Here is a 23,358-nt window from a genome sequence, read left to right as displayed (position 1 = left end):
TCCTCCTCCCGTTAGTTGTTTAATTGTCCACCACCATTCACGACTGGATGTGGCAGGACTGCAGAGCTTTGATCTGATCCGTTGGTTGTGGAATCGCTTAGCCCTGTCTATAGCATGTTGCTTCCGCTGTTTAGCATGCATGTAGTCCTGAGTTGTAGCTTCACCAGGTTGGCACCTCATTTTTAGGTACGCCTGGTGCTGCTCCTGGCATGCTCTTCTACACTCCTCATTGAACCAGGGTTGATCCCCTGGCTTGTTGGTAATGCTAGAGTGAGGAATATGCCGGGCCATGAGGTTACAGATTGTGCTGGAATACAATTCTGCTGCTGCTGATGGCCCACAGCGCCTCATGGATGCCCAGTTTTGAGCTGCTAGATCTGTTCTGAATCTATCCCATTTAGCACGGTGGTAGTGCCACACAACACGTTGGATGGTGTCCTCAGTGCGAAGACGGGATTTCATCTCCACGAGGACTGCGCGGTGGTCACTCCTACCAATACTGTCATGGACAGATGCATTTGCGACAGGTAGATTGGTGAGGACGAGGTCAAGTAAGTTTTTCCCTCGTGTTGGTTCGCTCACCACCTGCCGCAGGCCCAGTCTAGCAGCTATGTCCTTCAGGACTCGGCCAGCTCGGTCAGTAGTGGTGCTACCGAGCCACTCTTGGTGATGGACATTGAAGTCCCCCACCCAGACTACATTTTGTGCCCTTGCTACCCTCAGTGCTTCCTCCAAGTGGTGTTCAACATGGAGGAGGACTGATTCATCAGCTGAGGGAGGACGGTAGGTGGTAATCAGCAGGAGATTTCCTTGCCCATGTTTGACCTGATGCCATGAGATTTCATGGGGTCCAGAGTCAATGTTGAGGACTCCCAGGGCCACTCCCTCCTGACTGTATATCACTGTACCGCCACCTCTGGTGGGTCTGTCCTGCTCGTGGGACAGGACATACCCAGGGATGGTGATGGAAGAGTCTGGGACGTTGGCTGAAAGATATGATTCTGTGAGTATGGCTATGTCAGGCTGTTGCTTGACTAGTCTGTGGGACAGCTCTCCCAATTTTGGCACAAGTCCCCAGATGTTAGTAAGGAGGACCTTGCAGGGTTGACTGGGCTTGGTGTTTTGCCGTTGTCGTGTCCGGTGCCTAGTGGTCCGATGCCGGGTGTCCGTCCGGTTTTATTCTTATTATGACTTTTCGTAGCGAGATTTTACAACTGAGTGGCTTGCTAGGCCATTTCAGAGGGCAATTAAGAATCAACCACATTGCTGTGGGTCTGGAGTCACATATAGGTCAGACCGGGTAAGGACGGCAGGCTTCCTTCCCTGGAGGAGTGTAGAAAGTGCAGGGATAAATTATAAAGGAAATTAGGAAAGCAAAGAGAGGGCATGAAAAAATACTGGCAAGTAAAATCAAGGAAAACCCAAATATGTTTTATAAATAAATAAAGAGCAAGAGGATAACTGAGGAGAGAGTAGGGCCAATGAGAGACCAAAAAGGTAACCTATGTGTGGAGGCGGAAGATGTGGGTCTGGTTCTTAATGAATACTTTGCGTCTGTCTTCACAAAAGAGAGGCATGATGCAGGGATTGAAGTTAAGGAGGAGGAGTGTGAAATATTGGATGGGATAAACATAGTGAGAGAGGAAGTATTAAGGGGTTTAGCATTTTTGAAAGTAGATAAATCACCAGGCCCGGATGACATATATCCCAGGCTGTTAAAAGTAGCAGGGAGGAAATAGCGGAGGCTCTGACCATCATTTTCCAATCCTCCCTGGCGACAGGCGTGGTGCCAGAGGATTGGAGGACTGCTAACGTTGTACTGTTGTTTGAAAAGGGAGCGAGGGATAGACCGAGTAATTTCAGGCCACAGTGGTAGGCAAATTATTGGAATCAATTCTGAGGGACAATATTAATCGTCACTTAGAAAGGCACGGGTTAATCAAGGACAGTCAACATGGATTTGTTAAGGGAAGGTTGTGTCTGACTAACTTGATTGAATTGTTTGAGGAGGTAACAAGGAGGGTCGATGAGGGTAGAGTTCCAGGATTTTGACCCAGCGACGATGAAGGAACGGCGATATATTTCCAAGTCGGGATGGTGTGTGACTTGGAGGGGAACGTGCAGGTGGTGTTGTTCCCATGTGCCTGCTGCCCTTCTCCTTCTAGGTGGTCGAGGTTGCAGGTTTGGGAGGTGCTGTCGAAGAAGCCTTGGCGAGTTGCTGCAGTGCATCCTGTACACACTGCAGCCACGGTGCGCCAATGGTGAAGGGAGTGAATGTTTAGGGTGGTGGATGGGGTCCCAATCAAGCGGGCTGCTTTGTCCTGGATGGTTACTTCTTCAAAGAATTCAATAAGGTTGGTCAAACATGACCTTCCCTCCTGAAATCCGTGCTGACTATTCTTTATTATATTTTCAGTTTCTGGATGTTTTTCTATTACATCTTTGAGTAAAGGTTCCATTATCTTTCCTACCACCGGCGTTAAGCTAATTGGTCTATAGTTCCCTGGACTTGTTCGATCTCCCTTTTTAAATATAGGAATCACATTATCTGTCCACCAGTCCTCTGGCACTATTCCGTTTACTAATGAATTTTTATATATATGTAACAGTGCCTCTGCTATCTCCTCCCTAACTTCTTTTAATATTCGTGGATGCAATCCATCCGGACCAGGGGTTTTATCCTCTCTAAGTTTCATTAGTTTATCAATGGCCTCCTTCAGTGCTGTACCTGCCCTGGGAGTGTTTGATGGGACAGTGTAGAGGGAGCTTTACTCTGTATCTAACCCTTGCTGTACCTGCCCTGGGAGTGTTTGATGGGACAGTGTAGAGGGAGCTTTACTCTGTATCTAACCCGTGCTGTACCTGCCCTGGGAGTGTTTGATGGGACAGTGTAGAGGGAGCTTTACTCTGTATCTAACCCTTGCTGTACCTGCCCTGGGAGTGTTTGATGGGACAGTGTAGAGGGAGCTTTACTCTGTATCTAACCCGTGCTGTACCTGCCCTGGGAGTGTTTGATGGGACAGTGTAGAGGGAGCTTTGCTCTGTATCTAACCCGTGCTGTACCTGCGCTGGGAGTGTTTGATGGGACAGTGTAGAGGGAGCTTTACTCTGTATCTAACCCTTGCTGTACACGCCCTGGGAGTGTTTGATGGGACAGTGTAGAGGGAGCTTTACTCTGTATCTAACCCGTGCTGTACCTGCCCTGGGAGTATTTGATGGACAGTGTAGAGGGAGCTTTACTCTGTATCTATCTCTACAATCCCATCATTTTCTGATTGATCAATCCCACCCATCCAACTTCTCACCATGAATCCCATCCCTTCTCTCTCCATAAACACATTTAATGCCCTTGACCCCATTTACAGAGTCCGTCTCACTGCCGTCCCCTGGAAACTTATTGCACAAACTCATTTCCCTTTGGGGAAAGTTCCAGCTGACTGTTCTTCGTGCTCCTCAGTTCCTCATTTTTAACTCCGTCTCCTGGGGTTCGAACCCTTCATCACATTGAACCATCTGTCCAGTTTCCTTCGTAACCCTGGACCTTCAATTCGATCCAAGAAAACAATCCCATCTCCTTGAACTTGCCCTCATGCTCCAACTCTTGCTCCCCCCGTCCCCTCTCTCACGGACAATCATGTTTAAAATGAAATAAAGATTTGACAGAGTCGATAGGGAAAAACTGTTTCCTCTGGTGGGGGTGTCCAAAACAAGGGGGCATAACCTTAAAATTAGAGCCAGGCCGTTCAGTGATGAAATCAGGATGCACTTCTTCACACAAAGGGGAGTGGAAATCTGGAACTCTCTCCCCCAAAAAGGCTGTGGATGCCACGGGTCACATGGTGCTTTCAGGACTTTTTTTTATTCGTTCATGGGATGTGGGCATCGCTGGCGAGGCCGGCATTTATTGCCCATCCCTAATTGCCCTTGAGAAGGTGGTGGTGAGCCGCCTTCTTGAACCGCTGCAGTCCGTGTGGTGAAGGTTCTCCCACAGTGCTGTTAGGAAGGGAGTTCCAGGATTTTGACCCAGCGATGATGAAGGAACGGCGATATATTTCCAAGTCGGGATGGTGTCTGACTTGGAGGGGAACGTGCAGGTGGTGTTCTTCCCATGTACCTGCTGCTCTTGTCCTTCTAGGTGGTAGAGGTCGCGGGTTTGGGAGGTACTGTCGAAGAAGCCTTGGCGAGTTGCTGCAGTGCATCCTGCGGATGGTGCACACTGCAGCCACGGTGCGCCGGTGGTGAAGGGAATGAATGTTTAGGGTGGTGGATGGGGTGCCAATCAAGCGGGCTACTTTGTCCTGGATGGTGTCGAGCTTCTTGAGTGTTGTTGGAGCTGCACTCATCCAGGCAAGTGGAGAGTTTTCCATCATACTCCTGACTTGTGCCTTGTAGATGGTGGAAAGGCTTTGGGGAGTCAGGAGGTGAGTCACTCGCCACAGAATACCCAGCCTCTGACCTGCTCTTGTAGCCACAGTATTTATATGGCTGGTCCAGTTAAGTTTCTGGTCAATGGTGACCCCCAGGATGTTGATGGTGGGGGATTCGGCGATGGTAATGCCGTTGAATGTCAAGGGGAGGTGGTTAGACTCTCTATTGTTGGAGATGGTCATTGCCTGTCACTTGTCTAGCGTGAATGTTACTTGCCACAGATCAGCCCAAGCCTGGATGTTGTCCAGCTCTTGCTGCATGCGGGCACGGACTGCTTCATTATCTGAGGGGTTGCGAATGGAACTGAACACTGTGCAGTCATCAGCGAACATCCCCATTTCTGACCTTATGATGGAGGGAAGGTCACTGATGAAGCAGCTGAAGATGGTTGGGCCTAGGACACTGCCCTGAGGAACTCCTGCAGCAATGTCCTGGGGCTGAGATGATTGGCCTCCAACAACCACTACCATCTTCCTTTGTGTAAGGTATGATTCCAGCCACTGGAGAGTTTTCCCCCTGATTCCCAATGACTTCAATTTTACTAGGGCTCCTTGGTGCCACACTCGGTCAAATGCTGCCTTGATGTCAAGGGCGGTCACTCTCACCTCACCTCTGGAATTCAGCTCTTTTGTCCATGTTTGGACCAAGGCTGTAATGAGGTCTGGAGCTGAGTGGTCCTGGCGGAACCCAAACTGAGCATCGGTGAGCAGGTTATTGGTGAGTAAGTGCCGCTTGATAGCACTGTCGACGACACCTTCCATCACTTTGCTGATGATTGAGAGCAGACTGATGGGGCGGTAATTGGCCGGATTGGATTTGTCCTGCTTTTTGTGGACAGGACATACCTGGCCAATTTTCCACATTGTCGGGTAGATGCCAGTGTTGTAGCTGTACTGGAACAGCTTGGCTCGAGGCGCAGCTAGTTCTGTAGCACAAGTCTTCAGCACTACAGCCGGGATTTTTTCCGGGCCCATAGCCTTTGTTGTATCCAGTACACTCAGCCGTTTCTTGATATCACGAGGAGTGAATCGAATTGGCTGAAGACTGGCTTCTGTGATCGTGGGGATATCGGGGGGAGTCCATAATGGATCATCCACTCGGCACTTCTGGCTGAAAATGGTTGCAAACGCTTCAGCCTTGTCTTTTGCACTGACGTGCTGGACTCCGCCATCATTGAAGATGGGGATGTTCTCGGAGCCTTCTCCTCCTGTTAGATCGCAAGATTTTTGTTGGGTAAGGGTGTCAAGGGATTTGGAGCAAAGGTGGGAATATAGATTTGTGGTGCAGATCAACCGTGATCTAATTGAATGGTGGGACAGGCTTGAGGGGCTGAATGGCCTCCTCCTGTTCCTGGTGCTCGAAATCTCTTCTGTCCATTGACCCATTCTCTGGCAATGGTCCAATTGTTTTGATGTGATTACGATCTGCTCTGCTTCCGTTTGGAGCTGTTGATTGAATGGCACCTGTTGAGTCTCAGTCACTGAGTCGTTTCTCATAGCTTTGCTGGGGATTTCCATTCAGATCCAGGCTCTCCGTGATTCATAGTCAAAGAGCTGGGAGATTGTGCAGAGCTGGTTGCTGTCCCAGCTCTGGCAATTCAAATATAGCACTGTGGCTTCCCCCAACGGCCAAGTGGGTAACCGCACCATCAGACCAGAGAGAGTCCTGGCTCTGCCCACAGTTACGATTGGCTTCAGTCTCCCTGGGTTCGGGAGAACGTAAAATAGTAACAGTTTCATTCGGGAGCCGATCTTTGCTCCATCTCGACCACTGAGCCACAAAATTCCTGTGGTGCATTTCCAATAACCCTGAATCCCATTTGTTGACCAGAACCTGCCAAGTTCCTTCCTGAAACCCATTCAGGTTTCATGCTCCACTGCCCGTGTCAGTAATCTGTTCCATGTGCCCACCTCTATCTCTGTAAAAAATGTTTCTCCTACATCGCCTATTTTCTTTTGTTGCCCATAATTTGTAAATATGACTCCTTGTGATTAAATTCTGTGCATGGCACAATAGCTTACTTGACTCCAATGTAGCGGTACGGTAGTGTAGTGATGATGTTACTGGACCATTAATCCATCGGCCTGGACTAATAACCCAGAGATCATGAGTTCAAATCCGACTACGGTAATTAAGAATTTGAGTTCAGTTTAAAAAAAAATCTGGAAATAAAAAGCTGGAACCAGTAAAAATGACCATGAAGCTGTCGGATTGTTGTAAAAAAACCCAACTGGTTCACTAATGCCCTTTAGGGAAGGAAAGCTGCCGTCCTTACTCAATCTGGACCGAGAGGTGACTCCAGCCCCCACATCAATGTTGTTGACTCATACAAAAGCAAAACGATGCTGGAAATCTGAAATAAAAACAGAAAATGCTGGAAACAGCCAGCTGCAATGGAGAGAGAAAAACAGAGTTAATGTTTCAGTTTGATGACCTTTTGTCAGAGGTGCTTGACTCTTAACTGCCCTCTGAAGTGGCCTAGCAAGCCCCTCATGTGCATCAAACCTTAGAAGAAGGCTCATCACCAACTTCTCAAGGGGTAACTCGGGATGGGCAATAAATGCCAGCCTTGCCAACAACGCCCACGTCTTGAAAATTAATTTTAAAAAATCTTTCAGAATTATAATTGGTTGAGCGATTTAGTGAGAAGGTGGGATTGAGGGATATGGTGAGAGGTGGGATTGAGGGATATGGTGAGAAGGTGGGATTGAGGGATATGGTGAGAAGGTGGGATTGAGGGATATGGTGAGAAGGTGGAATTGAGGGATATGGTGAGAAGGTGGGATTGAGGGATATGGTGGGATTGAGGGATATGGTGAGGAGGTGGGATTGAGGGATATGGTGAGAAGGTGGGATTGAGGGATATGGTGAGAAGGTGGGATTGAGGGATATGGTGAGAAGGTGGGATTGAGGGATATGGTGAGAAGACAGGCTGGTGAAATGGGCGGACACGTGGCAGATGAAATTTAATGCAGAGAGGTGCAAAGTGATACATTTTGATAGGAAGAACGAGGAGAGGCAATATAAACTAAATGGTACAATTTTAAAGGGGGTGCAGGAACAGAGATCTGGGGGTATATGTGCACAAATCGTTGAAGGTGGCAGGGCAGGTTGAGAAAGTGGTTAAAAAAGCATACGGGATCCTGGGCTTTATAAATAGAGGCATAGAGTACAAAAGTATGGAAGTCATGATGAACCTTTATAAAACACTGGTTTGGCCACAACTGGAGTATTGTGTCCAGTTCTGGGCACCGCACTTTAGGAAGGATGTGAAGGCCTTAGAGAGGGTGCAGAAGAGATTTACGAGAATGATTCCAGGGATGAGGGACTTTAGTTATGTGGATAAACTGGAGAAGCTGGGATTGTTCTCCTTGGAACAGAGACGGTTGAGAGGAGATTTGATCGAGGTGTTCAAAATCATGAAGGGTCTAGACAGAGTAGATAGAGAGAAACTGTTCCCATTGGCGGAAGGGTCGAGAACCGGAGGACATAGGTTTAAGGTGATTGGCGAAAGAACCAAAGGCGACATGAGGAAAAACTTTTTCACGCAGCGAGTGGTTATAGAATCCTGGACAGTTACGGCACAGGAAGAGGCCATTCGGCCCATTGTGTCCTTGCCGGCCAAAGAAGAGCTATCTAGCTTAATCCCACTTTCCAGCACTTGGTCCGTAGCCCTGTAGGTTACGGCACTTCAAGTGCAATCCAGGTACTTTTTAAATGAGTTGAGGGTTTCTGCCTCTCCCACCCTCTCAGGCAGTGAGTTCCAGACCCCCACCACCCTCTGGGTGAAAAAAATTCTCCTCAGCTCCCCTCTAATCCTTCGACCAATTACTTTAAATCTATGCCCCCTGGTTATTGACCCCTCTGCTAAGGGAAATAGGTCCTTCCTATCCACTCTATCTAGTCCCCTCATAATTTTATACACCTCAATTAAATCTCCCCTCAGCCTCCTCTGTTCCAAAGAAAACAACCCCAGCCTATCCAATCTTTTCTTATAGCTAAAATTCTCCAGCCCTGGCAACATCCTCGTAAATCTCCTCTGCACCCTCTCTAGTGCAATCACATCTTTCCTGTAATGTGGTGACCAGAACTGTGCACAGTACTCAAGCTGTGGCCTAACCAGTGTTTTATACAGTTCCAGCATAACCTCCCAGCTCTTATATTCTATGCCTCGGCTAATAAAGGAAAGTATCCCGTATGCCTTCTTAACTACCTTATCTACCTGCCCTGCTACCTTCAGGGATCTGTGGACATGCACTCCAAGGTCCCTCCCTTCCTCTACACCTCTCAGTATCCTCCCATTTATTATGTATTCCCTTGCCTTGTTTGCCCTCCCCAAATGCATTACCTCACAATTCTCCAGATTGAATTCCATTTGCCACTTTTCTGCCCACCTGACCAGTCCATTGATATCTTCCTGCAGTCTACAGCTTTCCTCCTCACTATCAACCACATGGCCAATTTTTTATCATCTGCAAACTTCTTGATCAAGCCCCCCACATTCAAGTCCAAATCATTAATATATATCACAAAAAGCAAGGGACCGAGTACTGAGCTCTGTGGAAACAGCCTTCCAGTCACAAAAACACCTGTCAACCATTATCCTTTGCTTCCTGCCTTATGATCTGGAATGCGCTGCCTGAAAGGGCGGTGGAAGCAGATTCAATCGTGGCTTTGAAAAAGGAATTGGATAAATACTTCAAGGCAAAAAATTTGCAGGGCTGCGGGGAAAGAGCTGGGGAATGGGAATAACTGGATTGCTCTTACAAAGAGCTGGCATGGGCTCAATGGGCCGAATGGCCCCCTTCTGTGCTATTACCATTCTATGATTCTATGATACTAAGATGGGGATGAGGGATATGGTGAGATGGTGGGATTGAGGGATATGTTGAGAGGTGGGATTGAGGGATATGGTGAGATGGTGGGATTGAGGGATATGGTGAGAAGGTGGGATTGAGGGATATGGTGAGATGGTGGGATTGAGGGATATGGTGAGAAGGTGGGATTGAGGGATATGGTGAGAAGGTGGGATTGAGGGATATGGTGAGAAGGTGGGATTGAGGGATATGGTGAGAGGTGGGATTGAGGGATATGGTGAGATTGTGGGATTGAGGGATATGGTGAGAGGTGGGATTGAGGGATATGGTGAGAGATGGGATTGAGGGATATGGTGAGATGGTGGGATTGAGGGATATGGTGAGAGGTGGGATTGAGGGATATGGTGAGAGGTGGGATTGAGGGATATGGTGAGAGGTGGGATTGAGGGATATGGTGAGAGGTGGGATTGAGGGATATGGTGAGAGGTGGGATTGAGGGATATGGTGAGCGGTGGGATTGAGGGATATGGTGAGAGGTGGGATTGAGGGATATGGTGAGAGGTGGGATTGAGGGATATGGTGAGATGGTGGGATTGAGGGATATGATGAGTGGTGGGTTTGAGGGATATGGTGAGATGGTGGGTTTGAGGGATATGGTGGGAGGTGGGATTGAGGGATATGGTGAGAGGTAGGATTGAGGGATATGGTGAGAGGTGGGATTGACGGATATGGTGAGATGGTGGGATTGAGGGATATGGTGAGATGGTGGGATTGAGGGATATGATGAGAGGTGGGTTTGAGGGATATGGTGAGATGGTGGGATTGAGGGATATGATGAGAGGTGGGATTGAGGGATATGGTGAGATGGTGGGATTGAGGGATATGATGAGAGGTGGGTTTGAGGGATATGGTGAGATGGTGGGATTGAGGGATATGGTGAGATGGTGGGATTGAGGGATATGGTGAGATGGTGGGTTTGAGGGATATGGTGAGATGGTGGGTTTGAGGGATATGGTGGGAGGTGGGATTGAGGGATATGGTGAGAAGTTGGGTTTGGGACCTAACAAAACTATTTTGGACCTGTTGGTCTTGTATCCTTTACTTGTCATGAAAGCCCTTATGTTGGAAAATACATGGCCCATCCCCCCCAGAGAGGAGGGCCTCCTGACTCCCTTGCCTGTACATTTCCTTTAACCTTTCGTGCCTCCCAGCCGACCTGTGGACAGCCGTTCTCAGAGCTGCCGAGGAAACAATCAGCCCTGAGAGTAACAACAAAAAAATTCCTCCGCCCCGGTCCCAGTCAACAGGCATTCCAGAAATGGCTGCAGGAGTTGAGGAATGCTGAGACGTGAACCCCTGGCTCTCCTACATGATTCATTTCATCAAAGGGTTTATTTTAAGCTGGCTCCGTGTCATGTGACGACAATTGTTTGGTTTCTCTGCAGCAAGTGAGCTGCATCAAACAGCCTCTCAACTTCAAACCCCCCCACCCCACTCCCCCCATCCCGTGATGTTTCCCGGGCATAACCTATCCTCGGACTCTTCAAACTAGAAATCGTGTCCCTGGAACTCCTGGCCCTGGGGGAGAGGAGTCCATCGAGGGAACCGCACTTTGGCGCATGATCGCGTTCGGCTTTTGTTTCTCGCGAGCCCAAGGTGCCAGTCTGAAAATGCCTGGCACCCCCTCCCGGGACTCAGGCTCAAGACGACATCAGCACGGGCCCCATGTTGGTTACACGGCCATGTTCCCTCACCAGCTCTTAACGAAATCCCACTGTTTCATTGCCAGTTTCCCGGCCCCCTCCTCTGTGGATATGTTGGGGTTCAGCTCACAGGTGATCCATCAGCTGAATATCACACTTAAGCCTGGTGTCACTCCTCACCCCACTCACCCACTCACACACACACACACACACACCCACACACCCACACACCCACACACACACACACACACCCACACACCCACACACCCACACACTCACACACTCACCCACTCACCCACTCACCCACTCACACACACACACCCACACACCCACACACTCACACACTCACCCACTCACCCACTCACCCACTCACACACACACACCCACACACCCACACACTCACACACACACACACCCACACACACACCCACACACCCACACACCCACACACACACACACACACACCCACACACCCACACACTCACACACTCACACCCACACACCCACACACTCACACACACACACACCCACACACTCACACACTCACACCCACACACACACACCCACACACCCACACACTCACACACACACCCACACACTCACATATACCCACTCACACCCACTCACACTCACACAAACCCACTCACACCCACTCACACTCACACACACTCACCCACACACACACCCACACACTCACATATACCCACTCACACCCACTCACACTCACACAAACCCACTCACACCCACTCACACTCACACACACCCACACACTCACATATACCCACTCACACCTGCACACACAGACACACACACCCACTCACACCCGCGCGCACTCACACACTCACACCCACTCACACCTGCACACACACACCCACTCGCACCCACACACACGCACTCACACCCACACACACACACACACTCACACCCACACACACCCACTCACACCTGCACACACACCTGCACACACACACACACACACTCACACCCGCACACACACATCTGCACACACATATACCCACTCATACCCGCACACACACTCACACCTGCACACACACCCACTCACACCCACACACACACACATCTGCACACACACCCCCCCACAAACACACCCACACACACCCACTCACACCTGCACACACACACCTGCACACACACACCCCCACACACACACCCCCACAAACACACCCGCACACACCCACTCACACCCGCACACACGCACCCACACACACATACACACTCACACCCGCACACACACATACCCACTCACACCCGCACACCCACTCATACCCACACCCGCACACCCACTCACACCTGCACACACACCCACTCACACTAACTCACACAGACCCACACACACACACCCACTTACACCTGCTCGCACACACCCACTCACACCTGCACACACCCACTCACGCACACACACGTGCACTCACACCCGCGCACACACACTCACACACACCCGCACACACCCGTGCACTCACACCCGCACACGCACACCCACTCACACTCGCACACACACACCCGCACGCACACTCACTCACACCCACACACACCCGCCCGCACACACTCAAACCTGCACACACACCACACACTCCCACACACACATCCACACACACACCCACACACACATACGCCCGCACACGTACACCACACACAGAAGGCACATACCCGCACACACCTGTACACACCCACACACACGCACACACACCCGCATGCACACCCACACACGCACCTGCACATACACCCACTCACAAACACACAACCACACACACGCCCCCACGCACACACAATCACACACACCCGCACACATGTACATGCACACACCTGCACACACACTCACATCCCCACACGCACCACCGCGCACACACCTGCACACACACTTATATACACATCCACACAACCACACACACATGCACACACATGTACACACACACCTGTACATGCACACGCACCCATTCACACACACCCGCACACACATACACCTGCACACACACCCACTCGCACACACACAACCACACACACCTCTGCGCATACGCAATCACCCACCCGCACACATGTACTTGCACACACACCTGCACACACTCACACCCGTACACACACCCACACACGCATACAAACCCATACACACACGTACACCCGTACACACAGCCACATGCACAGTGTCACCAAGGCTCAGCCTACCCTGGTATTCTTGTCTACGAACATGCTCTCTCTCAGGTAGAGCAGGTAGCACAGCCAGGGCCGGAGAGGTGACCTTGTCGGGGGTCCATGTTTGTGGGTCTGTGGTGAACGTGTCCATTCTGCAGTTTCCGCTGATTGGAAAACTGTAAATATTTACCGAGCTGAATTGTTTTTCCATTCCCCTTGTCTGTTCTGGAAACTTCTTTGGCCGTTTGTCATCCTTTAGCTCACGCAGTGCTTTGTATTAATGTGTGATGGTTGCCTTAGGGATGAATTAAACACAGTAAATCATTGACGTAAATTGTGGACCAGACCTTAGGTAACAGAGAGCTTTCTTGTCAAGCAGAGTCAGGACTTGGACAAGTTGCGGCTTAATTGGTTGCCACTTAGGACTGTCTGGAATTTTCCATCAGTACCAAACACGTAAAGAAGGAAGAGTGGAGTTGTGGGGATGGGGAGTGTGTCCTCAGGGTCGGATTGTGGGTAAGGAGAGCCTTGATCGCAGAACTCAAGAGTTGTGTTCTGAAACTGTTGGCCTTGTGGAGTCACACAGTTTGTGAGAAAGACTTGTATTTCCCCACCTCAGGACGTCCCAAAGTGTTTTACAGCCAATGAAGTGTACTCACTGTTATAATGTAGGAAACGCAGCATCCAATTTGCGCACAGCGAGATCCCACAAACAGCAATGTGATAATGTCCAGATAATCTGCTTTTAGTGATGTTGTTGAGGGATAAATATTGGCCCAGGACAACGGGGAGAACTCCCCTCTTTTGAAATAGTGACTGCGGGATCTTTTACGAGAACCTGAGAGGGCAGACGGGGCCTTGGTTTAACGTCTCGTTCGAAAGACGGCCCCTCCAACAGTGCAGCGCTCCCTCAGTACTGACCCTCCGACAGTGCAGCACTCCCTCAGTACTGACCCTCCGACAGTGCAGCACTCCCTCAGTACTGACCCTCCAACAGTGCAGCGCTCCCTCAGTACTGACCCTCCGACAGTGCAGCACTCCCTCAGTACTGACCCTCCAACAGTGCGGCGCTCCCTCAGTACTGACCCTCCGACAGTGCGGCGCTCCCTCAGTACTGACCCTCCGACAGTGCGGCGCTCCCTCAGTACTGACCCTCCGACAGTGCGGCGCTCCCTCAGTACTGACCCTCCGACAGTGCTGCGCTCCCTCAGTACTGACCCTCCGACAGTGCAGCGCTCCCTCAGTACTGACCCTCCGACAGTGCGGCGCTCCCTCAGTACTGACCCTCCGACAGTGCGGCGCTCCCTCAGTACTGACCCTCCGACAGTGCAGCGCTCCCCCAGTACTGACCCTCCGACAGTGCGGCGCTCCCCCAGTACTGACCCTCCGACAGTGCGGCGCTCCCCCAGTACTGACCCTCCGACAGTGCGGCGCTCCCTCAGTACTGACCCTCCGACAGTGCGGCGCTCCCTCAGTACTGACCCTCCGACAGTGCGGCGCTCCCTCAGTACCGACCCTCCAACAGTGCGGCACTCCCTCAGTACCGACCCTCCGACAGTGCGGCGCTCCCTCAGTACTGACCCTCCGACAGTGCGGCGCTCCCCCAGTACTGACCCTCCGACAGTGCGGCGCTCCCTCAGTACTGACCCTCCGACAGTGCGGCGCTCCCTCAGTACTGACCCTCCGACAGTGCGGCGCTCCCTCAGTACTGACCCTCCGACAGTGCGGCGCTCCCTCAGTACTGACCCTCCGACAGTGCGGCGCTCCCTCAGTACTGACCCTCCGACAGTGCGGCGCTCCCTCAGTACTGACCCTCCGACAGTGCGGCGCTCCCTCAGTACTGACCCTCCGACAGTGCGGCGCTCCCTCAGTACTGACCCTCCGACAGTGCGGCGCTCCCTCAGTACTGACCCTCCGACAGTGCGGCGCTCCCTCAGTACTGACCCTCCGACAGTGCGGCACTCCCTCAGTACTGACCCTCCGACAGTGCGGCGCTCCCTCAGTACTGCACTGGGGTGCCATAGGAACATTCAGCCCCTTGACCCTGTTCCATCATTCAGTTAGATCATGGCTGATCTCCACCTCAACTCTATTTCGCCACCTTTGCTCTATATCGCTCGATACCCTTACCCAACACAGATCTATCGATCTCAGTATTAAAAATTTCATTTGACCCCCAGCAGCCTCTTTGGGGGAGAGAGTTCCAGATTCCCACTCCCCTTTGTGTGAGGAAATGCTTCCTGACATCACCCCTGAACGGCCTGGCTCTAATTTTAAGATTGTGCCCCCTTGTTCTGGACTCCCCCCACCAGAGGAAATAGTTTCTCTCTATCGACCCTATTGAATCCGTTTAATTATAGAGGTCATGTCATCAGGGCCCGGCCGGAGATGTTAAGCAGTGGCCTGAGCCTGGAAGTGGGGAGAGGAGCCCGGAGCTCGAACAGGCTCAAGGAGATGTCTTTCTCTTAGTTTTGACCGTCCCTTGTGGGACCAGGGTTTCTCCTCCAAGCCGCAGGGGGAAAGTTTAAACCTCCACTGTCCTGGGCTCGCTCCCCACTTTGCCAGCTCCCGACTGTAAGAAGCTCCCAAAACCTCCCCCCACCGTGACTTACCTGCGTGGCGGGGACCGTTCCTTCAGTCCCCAGCGGGCGGACTTTTCCTCAGCTGCCTGTCCCTGCTGGTTTTGGGATTCGATGGGGTAGATACAGAGAAATTATTTCAAATTGAATGGCGGAACGGGCTCGAGGGGCTGAACGGCCTCCTCCTGTTCCGATGTTCATAAAGAAGGACCCCGCCTGTTTCCGATGGGTGGCCCCCTCCCTCACTTGGAACAGCGAGTTAAAATATTAGCCTGCGGGATCGGTGCGGGGTGTCGATGGGTGAGCTGCAAGGGCGATTTTAACCACTCGCCCGCCCACATTCAGCCACAGAAACCTGCGCTCAACCATCGCCACAAGTCATCAATCGTCCCACGACAAGCACCACTTGTTATTTTCTCGACAGGTTGACCTCAGAGGTCAAAGGTCTGGGAGGGCAACCGGTTGCCCCAATAAAATTAGCATGAGTGACGCTGAGGCACAGGTGGGGCTGTTTGAAGATGACCTTAAGGTACAGCTGTCAATGTATCTGGGTTAAATCTGGCAGAAAGGAGGTAACTGATCCCGAGAGGCTCCTGCCACGTCAATCCACAGTTTAAATATGTCCAGTGGGACAAGCTTGCGAAGGACCAGGTTTTCTTTTTCTTTATTCATTCATGGGATGTGGGTGTCGCTGGCAAGGCCGGCATTTATTGCCCATCCCTAATTGCCCTTGAGAAGGTGGTGGTGAGCCGCCGTCTTGAACCGCTGCAGTCCGTGTGGTGAAGGTTCTCCCACAGTGCTGTTAGGAAGGGAGTTCCAGGATTTTGACCCAGCGACGATGAAGGAACGGTGATATATTTCCAAGTCGGGATGGTGTGTGACTTGGAGGGGAACGTGCAGGTGGTGTTGTTCCCATGTGCCTGCTGCTCTTGTCCTTCCAGGTGGTAGAGGTGGCGGGTTTGGGAGGTGCTGTCGAAGAAGCCTTGGCGAGTTGCTGCAGTGCATCCTGTGGATGGTACACACTGCAGCCACGGTGCGCCGGTGGTGAAGGGAGTGAATGTTTAAGTTGGTGGATGGGGTGCCAATCAAGCGGGCTGCTTTGTCCTGGATGGTGTCGAGCTTCTTGAGTGTTGTTGGAGCTGCCCTCATCCAGGCAAGTGGAGAGTATTCCATCACACTCCTGACTTGTGCCTTGTAGATGGTGGAAAGGCTTTGGGGAGTCAGGAGGTGAGTCACTCGCCGCAGAATACCCAGCCTCTGACCTGCTCTGGTAGCCACAATATTTATGTGGCTGGTCCAGTTTAGTTTCTGGTCAATGGTGACCCCCAGGATGCTGATGGTGGGGGATTCGGCGATGGTAATGCCGTTGAATGTCAAGCGGAGGTGGTTAGACCCTCTCTTGTTGGAGATGGTCATTGCCAGGCACTTGTCTGGCACGAATGTTACTTGCCACTTATGAGCCCAAGCCTGGATGTTTTCCAGGTCTTGATGCATGCGGGCTCGGACTGCTACATTTTCTGAGGGGTTGTGAATGGAACTGAATATGATGCAATCATCAGCGAACATCCCCACTTATCATAGAATCATAGAAGTTACAACATGGAAACAGGCCCTTCGGCCCAACATGTCCATGTCGCCCAGTTTATACCACTAAGCTAGTCCCAATTGCCTGCACTTGGCCCATATCCCTCTATACCCATCTTACCCATGTAACTGTCCAAATGCTTTTGAAAAGACAAAATTGTACCCGCCTCTACTACTGCGTCTGGCAGCTCGTTCCAGACACTCACCACCCTTTGAGTGAAAAAATTGCCCCTCTGGACCCTTTTGTATCTCTCCCCTCTCACCTTAAATCTATGCCCCCTCGTTATAGACTCCCCTACCTTTGGGAAAAGATTTTGACTATCTACCTTATCTATGCCCCTCATTATTTTATAGACTTCTATAAGATCACCCCTTAACCTCCTACTCTCCAGGGGAAAAAGTCCCAGTCTGTCTAACCTCTCCCTATAAGTCAAACTATCAAGTCCCGGTAGCATCCTAGTAAATCTTTTCTGCACTCTTTCTAGTTTAATAATATCCTTTCTATAATAGGGTGACCAGAACTGTACACAGTACTCCAAGTGTGGCCTCACCAATGCCCTGTACAACTTCAACAAGACATCCCAACTCCTGCATTCAGTGTTCTGACCAATGAAACCAAGCATGCCGAGTGCCTTCTTCACCACCCTATCCACCTGTGACTCCACTTTCAAGGAGCTATGAACCTGTACTCCTAGATCTCTTTGTTCAATAACTCTCCCCAACGCCCTACCATTAACGGAGTAGGTCCTGGCCCGATTCGATCTCCCAAAATGCATCACCTCACATTTATCTATATTAAACTCCATCTGCCATTCATCGGCCCACTGGTCCAATTTATCAAGATCCCGTTGCAATCCTAGATAACCTTCTTCACTGTCCACAATGCCACCAATCTTGGTGTCATCTGCAAACTTACTAACCATGCCTCCTAAATTCTCATCCAAATCATTAATATAAATAACAAATAACAGCGGACCCAGCACCGATCCCTGAGGCACACCGCTGGTCACAGGCCTCCAGTTTGAAAAACAACCCTCTACAACCACCCTCTGTCTTCTGTCGTCAAGCACTTCTGACCCTATGATGGAGGGAAGGTCATTGATGAAGCAGCTGAAAATGGTTGGGCCTAGGACACTGCCCTGAGGAACCCCTGCAGCAATGGGGCTGAGATGATTGGCCTCCAACAACCACTACCATCTTCCTTTGTGCGACGTATGACTCTAGCCACTGGAGAGTTTTATTCCCTGATTCCCATTGGCTTCAATTTTACTAGGGCTCCTTGGTGCCACACTCGGTCAAATGCTGCTTTGATGTCAAGGGCAGTCACTCACCTCACCTCTGGAATTCAGCTCTTTTGTCCATGTTTGGACCAAGGCTGTAATGAGGTCTGGAGCCGAGTGGTCCTGGCGGAACCCAAACTGAGCATCGGTGAGCAGGTTGTTGGTGAGTAAGTGCCGCTTGATAGCACTGTCGACGACACCTTCTATCACTTCGCTGATGATTGAGAGTAGACCGATGGGGCGGTAATTGTCCGGTTTGGATTTGTCCTGCTTTTTGTGGACAGGACATACCTGGGCAATTTCCACATTGTCGGGTTGATGCCAGTGTTGTAGCTGTACTGGAACAGCTTGGCTAGAAGCACAGCTGGTTCTGGAGCCTTCTTCTGTCGATCGAAATGCGTCGGAGACGAAGAGATTGACTGTTTCTTCATAGAATCATAGAATCGTACAGCACAGAAAGTGGCCATTCGGCCCATCGTGCCTGTGCCGGCTCTTGGAAAGAGCTATCCAATTAGTCCCACTCCCCTGCTCTTTCCCCATAGCTCTGCAAATTTCTCCCCTTCAAGTATTTATCCAATTCCCTTTTGAAAGTTATTATTGAATCTGCTTCCACCGCCCTTTCAGGCAGTGCATTCCAGATCATCACAACTCGCTGTGTAATAAAATTCCCCTCAACTTCCCTCGTCTTTTTGCCGATCACCTTAAATCTGTGTCCTCTGGTTACCGACCCTCCTGCCACTGGAAACAGTTTCTCCTTATTTACTCTATCAAAACCCTTCATAAGTTTGAACATCTGTCAAATCTCATTTAAAGCCCAATAGATTCCAGTTGCAAGAAATATGAGATTTGATTGCGAGGGGGAGTAAAACAGGTATTGGGACGCTCATTTACATAGGTGAGGATCCGACACCTGATTTTGGCATTCGCCATGGATGCCTCAAAAATGGCACAAACCAATATCGGGTGGGACGTATTTCAGGTACTCTTGTGGTTCAAGATATTGTTCCCCGAAATTGGCCCGTTTTACGCCTGCTAAACAGGTGCAATGAGGTCCAATATCTACCCCAGCTTGTCAGCTCCTGTACATGTAAAGGGGAACGATTCACTCCTGTCTGGTACTGTACGGCCCGTGTGTGTCTCAGTGTCAGCTCCTGTACATTGTACAGTACACAGTGGGTAAAAGGGAACGATTCACTCCTGTCTGGGACTGTACGGCCCGTGTGTGTCTCAGTGTCAGCTCCTGTACATTGTACAGTACACAGTGGGTAAAAGGGAACGATTCACTCCTGTCTGGGACTGTACGGCCCGTGTGTGTCTCAGTGCCAGCACCTGCACATTGTACAGTACACAGTGGGTAAAAGGGAACGATTCACTCCCGTCTGGGACTGTACGGCCTGTGTGTGTCTCAGTGTCAGCTCTCATAGACTCCCACAGTTTATGGGGAGACTGAGGGAGGGGAGGAGTCCCACAGTTTGAGGGGACTCTGATGGAGGAGAGGAGTCCCACAATTTGAGGGGAGACTGAGGGAAGGGAGGAGTCCCACAGTTTGAGGGGAGACTGCGGGAGGGGAGGAGTCTTACAGTTTGAGGGGAGACTGAGGGAGGGGAGGAGTCCCACAGTTTGAGGTGAGACTGAGGGAGGGGAGGAGTCCCACAGTTTGAGGGGAGACTGAGGGAGGGGAGGAGTCCCACAGTTTGAGGGGAGATTGAGGTGGGGGGAGGAGTCCCACAGTTTGAGGGGAGATTGAGGGAGGGGAGGAGCCCCACAGTTTGAGGGGAGACTGCTGGAGGGGAGGAGTCCCACAGTTTGAGGGGAGACTGAGGGAGGGGAGGAGTCCCACAGTTTGAGGGGAGACTGCTGGAGGGGAGGAGTCCCACAGTTTGAGGGGAGACTGAGGGAGGGGAGGAGCCCCACAGTTTGAAGGGAGACTGCTGGAGGGGAGGAGTCCCACAGTTTGAGGGGAGACTGAGGGAGGGGAGGAGCCCCACAGTTTGAGGGGAGACTGAGGGAAGTGGAGGAGTCCCACAGTTTGAGGGGAGATTGAGGTGGGGGGAGGAGTCCCACAGTTTGAGGGGAGATTGAGGGAGGGGAGGTGTCCCACAGTTTGAAGGGAGACTGAGGGAAGTGGAGGAGTCCCACAGTTTGAGGGGAGACTGAGGGAGTGGAGGAGTCCCACAGTTTGAGGGGAGATTGAGCAGGGGGAGGAGTCCCACAGTTTGAGGGGAGATTGAGGGAGTGGAGGAGTCCCACAGTTTGAGGGGAGATTGAGCAGGGGGAGGAGTCCCACAGTTTGAGGGGAGATTGAGGGAGTGGAGGAGTCCCACAGTTTGAGGGGAGATTGAGGGAGGGGAGGAGTCCCACAGTTTGGAGGTGCTGGGACAGATTGAGTTGGAGTGGGAGACGGTCCGGAGATTAAATGACTGAACGGAGGTTTTCCTTCTGCCCAGGTGTGAGGTCACGCGCCATGAGCCCAGAGGAGACGGAGACGACCACGAGGAGACGAACCACCAGCGAGGGGCAGTACGAGAATACCCCCAAAGTCAGCAGCTGCTCGCGGAGCCCCCCCGTGCGTTCCCCAGTGCGCTGCGTCTCCCCTGAGGTGGTCAGCTCTATCGCTGCTAATCCAGGAGGACGGCCCAAGGAGGTGAGACTGAGCTGACCGCAATTTGGGTTTTTGCATAATCTCCCCCCCCCCCAACACCCCAAACACTGGGTAATGGATTCCATGGGCCTCACTCACCCTTCCCGAAACTGCACCCTTGTAGCCCAGACCGCGGCTGGGGGGGAGGGGCGTCGGAGTTGCGGATTTTATCTGTGAGTGGGATTGGTGTGTTGAGGGTCTGGGCGAGTGGCGAGCCAACCCTGGAGAGATTTCAGGTCCCGCGACCCGGTTCCATATCGGAGGATTGAACTCCCACCCGATCCCATTGGGAATCACACGATCGGGCATGAGTGCGTCACGGTCTGGGCAATCATAGACTCATCCAGCACAATATCCAATTCCCTTTTGAAAGTTATTATTGAATCTGCTTCCACCGCCCTTTCAGGCAGCGCATTCCAGATCATCACAACTCGCTGTGTAAAAGCTATTGACCAGAACTGTGCACAGAGCTGTGGCCTAACTAGTGTTTTATACAGTTCCAGCATAACCTCCCTGCTCTTATATTCTATGCCTCGGCTAATAAAGGAAAGTATCCCGTATGTCTTTTTAACCTCCTTATCTCCCTGTCCTGCTACCTTCAGGGATCTGTGGACATGCACTCCAAGGTCCCTCTGTTCCTCTACACCTCTCAGTATCCTCCCATTTATTGTGTATTCCTTTGCCTTGTTTGCCCTCCACAAATGCATTACCTCACACTTCTCTGGATTGAATTCCATTTGCCACTTTTCTGCCCACCTGACCAGTCCATTGATATCTTCCTGCAGTCTACAGCTTTCCTCCTTATTATCAACATTGTGGCCAATTTTTGTATCATCTGCAAACTTCTTGATCAAGCCCCCCACATTCAAGTCCAAATCATTAATAGCCTCCTCCTGAATGGCCTCCTCCTGTTCCTATGTAGCAGTCTTGAGGGGCTGAACGGCCTCCTCCTGTTCCTATGTAGCAGTCTCGAGGGGCTGAACGGCCTTCCTGTTTCTGTGAAGACTCCTCGATCGAGTTGGACAGTTACGAGTGTCCAGATCAGATCATTGCTCATGTCCCCAGTCACGATTACTGGGAGCCGCCCTGCGCATGGTTTGTTGGTCTGTTATTATTTAGCTGCCTTGAACACTTTGTTTTACTTTGTCTTCAACAGCCCAACATGCACAGCTATAGAGAAGCATTCGAGGAGATGGAAAGAGCACCAACAAGTCCGAACAGTGGTGGTGAGAACTGTCCCCTCTCTTCTCAACCCCCTTATCTCAATATCAGTAAATTCCTGGATTATCAGACAGGTGGAAGGTGATGGTTACAGAAAAGATTATCAGCGTCAAACTAACCTGTCACTCACTGCACACAATCAGAAGCTGAGAACCATGTCTGTGCTGGCTTTGTGACAGAACTAATCCCACTGCCCCACTCTCACTCCGTAGCCCTGTAACAATCCCAAACTAATCCCACTGCCCCGCTCTCACTCCGTAGCCCTGTATCAATCCCAAACTAATCCCACTGCCCTGCCCTCTCCCCATAGCCCTGTATTCACATAAGAGACTGTTAGCTAAGATAGAAGCCCATAGAATCGAGGGAAAAGTACGGACTTGGTTAGGAAGTTGGCTGAGCGAAAGGCGACAGAGAGTAGGGATAATGGGTAGGTACTCACATTGGCAGGATGTGACTAGTGGAGTCCCGCAGGGATCTGTCTTGGGGCCTCAATTATTCACAATATTTATTAACGACTTAGATGAAGGCATAGAAAGTCTCATATCTAAGTTTGCCGATGACACAAAGATTGGTGGCATTGTAAGCAGTGTCGATGAAAACATAAAATTACAAAGCGATATTGATAGATTAGGTGAATGGGCAAAACTGTGGCAAATGGAATTCAATGTAGACAAATGTGAGCTCATCCACTTTGGATCAAAAAAAGATAGAACAGGGTACTTTCTAAATGGTAAAAATTTAAAAACAGTGGATGTCCAAAGGGACTTAGGGGTTCAGGTACATAGATCATTGAAGTGTCATGAACAGGTGCAGAAAATAATCAATAAGGCTAATGGAATGCTGGCCTTTATATCTCGAGGACTAGAGTACAAGGGGGCAGAAGTTATGCTGCAGCTATACAAAACCCTGGTTAGACCACACCTGGAGTACTGTGAGCAGTTCTGGGCACCGCACCTT

At 50.9% G+C, this 23,358-nt stretch overlaps 1 protein-coding gene across 8 annotated transcripts in view; it reads left to right on the top strand.

Moving 5' to 3' along the window:
* The window catches only part of tns1b (tensin 1b), a 611,533-nt gene that overhangs the window by 518,968 nt on the left and 69,207 nt on the right, over nucleotides 1-23,358 (top strand). For all 8 annotated transcript variants that reach the window (XM_067986941.1, XM_067986942.1, XM_067986943.1 and 5 more), the window contains 2 exons: nucleotides 20,987-21,183; nucleotides 22,337-22,406. In XM_067986941.1, coding sequence (XP_067843042.1) covers nucleotides 20,987-21,183; nucleotides 22,337-22,406 — 267 coding nt within the window. The remainder of the gene's footprint in view (nucleotides 1-20,986; nucleotides 21,184-22,336; nucleotides 22,407-23,358) is intronic.

Source organism: Heptranchias perlo, chromosome 7, assembly GCF_035084215.1.
Source record: "Heptranchias perlo isolate sHepPer1 chromosome 7, sHepPer1.hap1, whole genome shotgun sequence".
NCBI classification, from domain to species: Eukaryota; Metazoa; Chordata; class Chondrichthyes; order Hexanchiformes; family Hexanchidae; genus Heptranchias; species Heptranchias perlo.
The sequence above is the reverse complement of the archived record's forward strand: the minus strand, read 5'-3'. Positions and strand labels throughout refer to the sequence as shown.